The sequence below is a fragment of the Bombina bombina genome, chromosome 5, assembly GCF_027579735.1.
Source record: "Bombina bombina isolate aBomBom1 chromosome 5, aBomBom1.pri, whole genome shotgun sequence".
Taxonomy (NCBI): Eukaryota; Metazoa; Chordata; class Amphibia; order Anura; family Bombinatoridae; genus Bombina; species Bombina bombina.
The window spans coordinates 162,300,945-162,311,648 of NC_069503.1; the positions used below are offsets into that span (position 1 = coordinate 162,300,945).

A 10,704-nucleotide genomic window follows, 5' to 3' on the forward strand; every position below is an offset into this window, starting at 1 on the left:
AAACTTTGCCCCTCCTGGTAGGATTGTATATCCCATACGTCACTAGCTCATGGACTCTTGCCAATATGAAAGAAATTAATTTATCAGGTAAATTCCTACATAAATTATGGGTTTTTTTATAGTAATTATTGAAAGTTAAGCTTTATTTTTTGTTTTTGGCTTCCCCTGTATGACCATTGTTGATTGCTACTTAGCACTGTATTGTGTTAAGAATACCTGTATATAACCATTTGCATCTGCTTGTTACATATATCCATAGACCTTAGATACATATCTGTATGCCCATTTTGATACATACATTGTGTCACTTTTTATGATATAGCGTCCCCTAGAGAGACTTAGTGGTCTCATAATCTTTTTCTTTATATATTAAAAGAATGTTGTAATGCAATAATATAATGCTCTAATTCATATCAGCATTTTACTATTTCCTAAATGCCCCTTAGTAGGTTTAATGAGCACATCAAGCACATTACAGTACTACTAGTGAATAATAAGAGCCGCCAGTAAGCTCCTGTGTCCTGCTCAGCAGTACATACGTATAATTATGTATTTTTCTGAGGGTTGAACATATACTTTCTAAGGGACATTCGGGTAGTAAGAAAGTGCCATAATAAGCTAGAGCATTTACATTTGCATTATCATAAGGGCTGTATCTCATTCTTGTGCTGCCCTAGGCACTGGCACACAGTGATAGTTCATGTTTGCCTCATATGTTTTGCACAACCAGAGGCCAGTGGTGCATGGATGGGTTCTACACCCTACTAGACAACCAGGGTTATTAGTTTGTAATACAATTAATAAATAAAATATTTGGAAAAGAAAGACATCATGCTTTAGAACTACCCCTCAAAATGTGTTCTCGTTACAATCCCAATGCCCTAGGCACATGCGTAGTTGGCCTAGGCCAAAATATGCCCTGATTACCATGTTCTTTATAAGTCCCTCTCATGTATGCAGTCTCATTGAACTGAAGGAATATTTATCTTGAATGTTTTCTGTAGTTTTCCAGAACTTAACAGCTGTAGAAGTGAAATGATACAATGAACAAAACTGCCAAATCTTGTTTTCTATAAAAACATTGTATTCGTTTCAGGGGAAGGCCATCTGCATCAGATTGTCTCAAGTTGCCCTGGTTACAGGAAGCCGGCCTAGCCACATCTAAGCAGCCTGCTGTCAGTTTCCCCAGCGCTAAACTATGCAGCTTCTTACAGGAGAGACGGAGAGAGCTGCGCACAAAGAAACAATGCTATGAACTTGTGTAGCTGAAGACCAGAAGAGGTTACCTCACTAATGGAGGGACTGAAACACAAATGTCACTCTATGCTGTATCTGACCACAACTGAAAGAGCTTTGTATATCTAAATATGCCTACTCTTCCAATCCTTCAGAATTTGCATGCACATTATATCATTTTTTTTCTTTTTTGTGAGGTTTTCAAATTTAAACCCATTCTAATTCATTTGAAATGCCCAGGACAACACCTTACCACAAGGTTTTTTAAATGCATTTAAAGCGCAATAAAATACCCTATACCATACATGGGGGCAATTCCAAATGGATCCAGTCCATTAGAAAACCCTTTGCCAAAATGTCTTTCTAGTTCTTTTCTTTTTTATTTAACCGCTTAATGATACTGCTTAAGTTTGCTCAATTGTTCCATGATGGAATAATTCCATTAGTGGTCATTAAGGGGTTAAACTTTTTAGATTATGCACCTTGGATCTGTTGAAAGCACTTGTTTGCCTGTTGTGAGATTTCTTTGCTATTTGCACAGCTTTATGTGCATGACAAGTTCATATATTAATAAACAGCATTGTTAAAATACTAAACAATGTTGCTGAAACTATAAAACAGCAGTGCAAAAATGAAATATGTTCATTGTAAATGATTGCCATGAAGTGTTTGGAGGTTAGATGTGTTAATTATAAAGTTGAAGACAATTATATGTCTTGAATATGTAATTAATTAAGATTAATATATAAGAGATAGTTGGCATGTTTTTTTGACAGTTTATCTTTTGCTTCTATAAAATACTATGAAAATCATTTAAACATCTTGCTATACTCCGATTTATGTGCACATAGCTTTTTATTGCTTTTTTAAATTAAACAACATAGCTTATAATAATATATAATAATTGGAGCTGAGCAAAATATCACCCTTGCTGCCATATGATGAAATATATGGGTACCCCAACATTTTTGCATGCAAATTCTGATGGACTGACATCCAGGCCAAGGTTTTTTGTTGTCCTAAATAACATAAATAAAAATTGTTTTTTGAAGTTATTTTATCTCAGTTGTAAAGTCACTAAATTTTAAATGATTTTAATAATAATGCATTTATATTTATTTAAAATATTAAAATTTTAAAATATAAATAAAAAACTGCAGAGACAGTTATTTAATTCTGTTGAAATTGATGATTGACAGGTGCCTAATATTGTTAGAACAAAACTACATTAGTGTAAAGGAAAAGCATTGTGTAAGCGTTAACTAAAATAGGTTAAATATACATGAAATCAATAAACATTTATACAGTTGCTTCAGTGATCCTTCTGTTCTTAAGACACATACCTAATAGAGTATATAGTCTTTGTCTCTAAGCCATGTCACATTATTAAATATAAGCAATAACAATCTAATCTAAATATATTGTTATATGATGTCATAAACTACATCTCACTGACTTAATTTTGTAAACCATGTATTTTATTGAGTGACATAAACCTTGGTCTAAGTAACGGAATATGCTAGATCTGACATTTTACCTTTTTTGTCCTATGAAAAATGTTGTTTTATTAGATTTTCTAAAGATCTTTAGCAACTGGTTCCTAATGTTTAACATATCCTTGATTGCATCCAAAACCTGGTATCTTAAGTTACTGTCCCATCGGATATAGTGCCGAAGGTAATAGAGAACCATCCAACACAAGATTTCATAAATGCTGCTTATATCAGATATGGTCTGTAAGATGCATAAAGGAATTAGAACAAATTTCCAATAACAAGGTCTCAAAAGTAAATTTTAGTTTCATTATATTTTTTTAATAATGTGTAGTATTAATTCCACGACATAAAATGGATGTATAGTCATCTATATATCTTTATTGTGACTATTTTGCAAGAAGCTACCCAATTAACCCGCAGACCTCTATATTTTGATATATTTGTAACCACTCATGCAGCACATTATTTACTGTTTGTTATACTTAGTGAGACTCTTTAAGAACATATTTTGCCTATGCCATCTGTATACAACACTACAGAACTAGTCACTTGACCTCCAACCATCCAGGATTATAAACTAAAAGCCAGAAATGCTTTCTTTGTTTTAGTCTTTTTTACTAAAACATTTTTTGCTAGGAAAAAACTCAAGAAATTGTCTGATATTTTCTTTATTGAAATTTAGTGACTGCAATTTAACCCTGTGGTAATATAGTGTACTCCCTGCAGCAACAAAATCTATTAACGCTCGAACTATAAGTGACTTGACCGATGTACAGCTTGTATATTTTTTAAAGCATGTTAGAACTAAGGGAACATAATTTTAACTATCTTATTCCAATAATACTGTACACTTGCATGTATTTTGAAGATTTATATCTGAGTTATCTGTAAGATTTTGAAATATAAAGTATTTTGACAAAGTGATTTCTTTCTTGTGTAATTTTTTCTATATATCAAATAATCAAAAACACATATGGCTCTAAATAAAAGTTTTATGACATTTATTTTAATCAGTGCCCAGGTTCCTTTATGTTATAGGGACATCACACTCAACATTTAACCCCCGTAAAGGGCCAAATTATAAGTGGAGGGTATTTAACACTCCCGCTCAAGTGCTAACTTTGCTAGAAGATAGCGCTCATATCACAAGTTTAAAGTAAACTGTTTTTGCTCGCACACTAACCCGTTGTGTGCAAAAAGCCGAACTTGGAATATTGCCTGCACGATAACGTATTATCCCATAGAAGTCAATGAAGCAAAAAAAACACCTTACTCACTCGCAAACCCAATTGTATATTCTCAAGTGCGCTAACCCGATATGAAAATATAAATATTTCACATTCCAATGTTCTTTATATAGCAGAATATGTTCTATTTATTTCTAAATACATATTTCTACATATATCTGATGGTATTTTGGTACAATATATATATCTATACATATATATATATATATACATGATTATATATAGGTATAGATATATACAGATATAAATAGGAATATCTATTTAAAAATACTTAGAACATATTTTGCTATGTGAAGAACATTTTAATGTGAAATATTAACAGTAAATACACAGTATAACAATTTAATAAATATGAATATTGCATGTACATGTTTCCCTCTACTTAGAGGGCTCAAATGCACCTATGTATATATATATATATATATATATATATATATATATATATATATATATATATATATATATATATATATATACACGGTGAAGGAAGGCACTCACTGGTCTTTAATTCAAAAGAAAACTTTTAATAAGCGTGACGTTTCGGGGACACACTCCCCTTCCTCAGGGCATCAAGATTTGGAAGTGAGAGTGCTCTCTATCTACATATATATATATATATATATATATATATATATATATATATATATATATATACACATATGTATTTACAGTATGTGTTTATATGTCTATATATGTCTGTAAATACATAAATACACACACATATATATATATATATATATATATATATATATATATATATATATATATATAAATACATTTGTACACACATATACATGTCTAAATATGTATGTGTCTTTGTTAAAGCCCTTTGCAGCCTTTTTTTCTTCTAACACCTGAGACCTCATATCTTTGAGCCCTTATAACTTTTTTTTTGCTTTTTTTAAAATAATATTTTATTAGTTGATGTTATTATGACTGTAACTGTACTTTGATGTGTTTTTTGTTTCCCGAAACAGATAAAGGGACACACAACCCAAATTTTTTCTTTCATGATTCAGATAGAGCATGTAGTTTTAAGCAACTTTCTAATTTACTCCTATTATACATTTTTCTTTGTTCTCTTGCTATCTTTATTTCAAAAAGCAAGAAATTAAGCATAGGAACCGGCCCATTTTTGGTTCAGAACCTGGGTAGCACTTGCTGATCAGTAGCTACATTTAGCCACCAATCAGCAGGTGCTACCCAGGTGCTGATCCCTTTAATGATTTCTAAGTGTACCTTAATGAAATATATCTCACCAGATAGCCCAATTGCCAATGCGCTTTGACCTAATAAAGGTCTTTATCAAGGCCTTCCCTCTATTGCTGGATTCGGAAGAAGGCCTTCAATCAGGTTGGATTAAATCACCTGTTTCTTTTTAAAGACACAATGAGTCCACAGATTTCATCCTTACTTGTGGGATAACGCCTCCTGGTCAGCAGGAGGAGTTATCCCACAAGTAAGGATGAAATCCGTGGACTCATCGTGTCTAAAAAGAAACAAATTTATCAGGTAAGCATACATTTTCTTTTTATACACTACAATGCTTTCAAGACCCTTTCCTAAATATATAAGTTGTAATATCTATTCTCTTCCGATAACAGGATAATGGATTATTTTCATCAGACCTTTCTTTACAGAGATGCATTTGACAGGGGTGCCCTCTTTCCCCACTGCTCTTTAATCCGGCCTTGGAGCTGCTAGCTCTTAGACTAAGACAGATTTTCCCTGGAGTCAACATTCAAGGCACTGCCCTCTACTTGGCATTATATGCTGATGTTATGTTGTTGTTTGTTGACAAACAATCTGAACGTATTCTAAACATACTCCAAACAATATCTGATTTTGGCAGTTTCTCTGGATGCAAAGTTAACATGACCAAATCAGAGATACTGCGGTTGAACAGGCACCCTCAAAACGCTACTTCTTATCCTTCTACAGTGGTACCAAATACCCTCACCATTTATGTATTCACCTTCATAATAACCCTCATAAACTATATGAATTGATCATTTCTAACCAATGCTGTAAATTGCATACTTAGATGCTGAATAGGAAAAATCTTCCCCTGGATTGACGTAATAATTTGGCAAAGAAGTCCATACTACCCAAGATTTTGTATCTGTTGCTCATGTTGCCCCTTCTTCTTGCTAGGGCTGATATTACTTTACTGTCGAAAACTATGAAACTCTTTATATGGCACAGAAAAAAAACACATTGCAGCCAAAAAACTCCAACTTCCATATCTGAGTGGTGGTCTATAATTACCTCACCTCAAGTTATATAATTGGGCAGCACTATTAATACTCATTAGAGATTGGCAGCTTAACATCTCTCACCTTTGCGACTTGCATCTGGAAAATGTGATCCTATCACCCATTACAATATCCTTTTTGCCCTTTGCATCCCTATTACTATACAGGACATAAAGGGCGCACCCCAACTATTGTATAAAGTGCAATGGTGATGTTCCTAGTTTCTCACATTATTTTTATAAATGCCATTTGATTAGACGTTCCTGGAGCCAAATACAATACTGGATTCAAATTACTTTTCAAGTAGACATAAAAATAGACGCTGCTAAAATTTGTCTTTTTTTCAGTGGGAAAATTCTTATAAAAAGGGGATAACGATAGTAAAAACATAACATACTAGTACAAGCATAAACTATTTAAAAAGCGTTTAATTGGACAATTCAATGTGAAGCTGTACACTAAATGGAAACGTAATCCCTTTCTAAAGGAATGGCAGCAGTTTATTAAAATGCTTTCATCAACCCTCCAGATACAAATTATTTAACCATTTGCACAACATGAAATAATGTTTTCAGCATGATTAGTGAGTAGGCAATACTATATGTGGAATGAGGGACTTCATCAAATAATCAGGATGATGAGGGAATACTTCTTGTAAATATAATATGAACATATTGTATAGAGTAAATTGCTCGTTGGGAAGGCAGGTAATGGAACCCTTTTTTCCCCCTCTCTTTTTACTTGTATAACTCAGGATATCACTTATTAAGGGATAAATATTTACTTATAAGTACTGATAAGTAGGTACACTTTTTGGACTCCACTTTTTTTTGTTGTTGTTATGCTTGGTTTAGTTTAAAAATAATATAATAATGAGAAACACTTTTGATGTATTACATATTTCCTTTATTTCTCTTCAATATATAATTTTGTACAATTTTTTTTCAATTGATTACGGAAGAACTTTATACTACAGAGACATTTGAACTGAAGTTCATATGTTCATAAAAATTGAACATATATTCAAAATGTTAAACATTCTAATATGGTATTGGTGACCTTTTACTTAGATATTCCCTTTTGTACAATTTTGTCTACAAAATTGTCTGTAATAAATATTTGCTAAACTTTGTGTATCTAATAAAATGATTATTATTATTTTTTTTTACAAATATAGAGGTGGCATTAATGCAAGTATACACCAGAGGGCAGACAACCTTCATACCCCAAGAATAGTGCTATTTTCATATAAATATCAGCTGAATTTTAAAGTATATTTGCAACAATTTTTAAAGAACATTCACAGACCCACTTCAGCTGACACAGCCCTCTGCTACAGGTATCCTTTGGAAGATAGTTATCTCATTACATTTCTTCCCTGTTATTACTAATGTGTGTGTTGTAATATGTATTGGCTATTCTTTTTATTCTTTATATTAAATGCATATTGGAGCACATTGATGGACCATATATCTTGCTTGTTTAATGGTTTTATTTTCCTCAATGGATGCCTCTCTTATCTCTTTAATTTGTGAACTTTCCTTGTGTTTTTTGCCTGTATGACCCCTAGCTCAAATGTCCATAGATACACCCTCCCTTAACTTTTTTTGCAGGCCAATCTAACACTAATATATCTCTCTTTCCCAGCTGAATTTTAAAGTATATTTGCAACAGTCTTTAAAGAACATTCACGGACCCACTTCAGCTGACACAGCCCTCTGCTACAGGTAGCCTTTGGAAGATAGCCTTTCTGGGAAGCTCCCACCATACCTGAGCAGAATGCTCTCCCCGGCTATTCAAACCTCCTATAACCTCCGATCCAGTACCAGCGCATTATTTAGCTTGCCTCAATACAAAAGGAAAACAGCTTGATCCTCCTTTTCCTACCGAGCGCCACAGTTATGGAATGACCTCCCGCACACTTTCAAACCTTCCCCAAGCCTAATATCCTTTAAGAGATCCCTCTCTACATATCTCAAAACAGAATGCACCTGTCATGGTTGATTATATATTTCTTACCTGTTCTATGTAAAATTTTTGCATCTATTGTGTATTATTATTGTTTTTTAATTTTATTGTACCCTATTGTATCAATGCAATGTTTTGTGGACCCAGGACATACTTGAAAACGAGAGAAATCTCAATGTATCCTTCCTGGTAAAATATGTTATAAATAAATAAATATAAGAAGCAATAATCCATACATTCTTCTAACCAACTCAAGTATGAGGTTGTCTGCAGCTGCCACAGGGAAATTCTGCACTGAATGCAAATCCATCAGAGGAGAAAGCTATCCAGGAAGCCATTTTGCCATCTACAGAGCCAGTCGTTGTGATAATTTTGATATAATGCTGGGGAGCAGGCTCACATAATCCATGCAGGGGACCTGATTGTCCCAGATATGGCTCACAGACACAGCTAGGAATGCCAGTATATTTATTTTATTTATATATATGTGTATATATATATATATATATATATATATATATATATATATATATATATATATAAAATAACATTAAGTTCATTAACAAGTTAGAACAATAAACAGCCACTGTCATAGTGGTGTATTGACACCTTGATGTCAAAGGTCATAATTCTTAAAGATAGGCTGTGATGATACATTTTAATTCATGCAGATGCTATGCTTTTTTATACCTTATTGTGATGAAATGACTGGAAAGGATGAACTCCAAAACCTTACAGGTAGATGCAGAGGTAATTATGTACGCAAAATACTAAATGGCAGAAATGTAGCAGCCAAAGTATCCTATTAAACACTGAACTAAAATGTTATTTTAACAGCAAACACGGGTACACTTATAAAAACATAAGAGGATGTATAGTGCCCCATACAGTTCCTTTCTTTTTCTTATAGTAGTGGAGAATGAAGATATGTATGGAGAAAGTTGGAGGATATGTAGCCATTGTCATCATTTTCCAACAGAGAAGTTGTATTTACTGTTAGATTGTGCCGCTTTTATAATATTTTTATTTTTTAGAAACAGTTCTTTTACTTCAGAACAGTTGCAAGGAATGTTAAAAAAATGCAAAGTTCACTCCTCACTGATTCCACGTACATTCTGTTTCGTTCGTCTGACCATACGTTGTTCATGACACTGAAAATTCTTTCCACACTAGAATTTGAGACAGGAATTGATGCACAGCACTGAAATTTTTTTAGTAAACTTGGGACGGATTCTTGACTAAAGAAATGTTTCCATTTATCAAGGGATGTGTTACCCTGCAGAGAAGTAAACACAGCCAATGTATTCACTTTGTCAAACAGTGGATTAGGAGGAAGCTCTTCTTTCCAAGGTGACAAATTTCTGTTATTTCTTCCAAAGATGGAGAATTCATCTGATTTTCAAGACTCAAAACATTTTACATTGGATTGTCAAAAGGATACTATTTCTATAGATAACGAAGAGCTCTTATGTAAACATATAGGGCCCGATCCGATATAAGCGAGGTAACCCGCGCTGCCCGTAGTTTCACCTCGCACATCAGGGTATCCAATATACCCAGCCGGCAGGTGCAAAAGTGCTGTAAGTCGGAAAAACTAGCGATGTCCAGAAATAAGCGTAAGTACAAATTTCTGGAGTCGCCAGTGACTTACGGCACTTTAGAAACTGCCGGCGCCTAAACAAACTAACTAAACTTTTAAATCTCCTGTAACTGTCTAACACGCCTCCCAAAAATAGCCCGACACGTATACCCCTCTATCCGCAATCCCCCCTCTCACTCCTAACAATAAATGTATTTACCCCAGACCGACAACCCCCCACAACGCAATAACCCTAATTATTAACCCCTAAACCGCCATAGCCCACATCGCAATAAACCTATCCTAGTATTAACCCCTAAACCGCCGCTCACGGACTCTGCCGCCACCTATATTAAATGTATTACCCCCTAATCTGACCCCCCTACACCGCCGCCACCTATATTAAATTTATTAACCCTTAATCTGATCCCCCTACACCGCTGCCACCTATATTAAATATATTACCCCCAATCTGACCCCCCTACACCGTCGCCACCTATATTAAATGTATTACCCCCTAAACCTAAGTCTAACCCTAACACCCCCTAACTTAATTATTATTTAAATAAATCTAAATAATGTTAATATTATTAACTAAATTATTCCTATTTAAAACTAAATACTTACCTATAAAATAAACCCTAAGATAGCTACAATATAATTAATAATTACATTGTAGCTATTTTAGGGTTTATATTTATTTTACAGGTAACTTTGTATTTATTTTAACTAGGTACAATAGCTATTAAATAGTTAATAACTATTTAATAGCTACCTAGTTAAAATAATTACAAAATTACCTGTAAAATTAAATCCTAACCTAAGTTACAAATACACCTAACACTACACTATCAATAAATTAATTAAATCAACTACAATTATCTAAACTAAAATACAATTAAATAAACTAAACTATATTACAA

General features: G+C 33.4%; 1 protein-coding gene across 1 annotated transcript in view; it reads left to right on the forward strand.

The window, feature by feature from the left end:
• The window catches only part of OBSCN (obscurin, cytoskeletal calmodulin and titin-interacting RhoGEF), a 937,038-nt gene extending 933,382 nt beyond the window's left edge, over positions 1 to 3,656 (forward strand). Inside the window, 1 exon segment of the mRNA XM_053713767.1 lies at positions 1,097 to 3,656. Coding sequence (XP_053569742.1) covers positions 1,097 to 1,265 — 169 coding nt within the window. The 3' untranslated portion in view covers positions 1,266 to 3,656.
• The last annotated feature ends 7,048 nt before the right edge of the window (positions 3,657 to 10,704 follow it).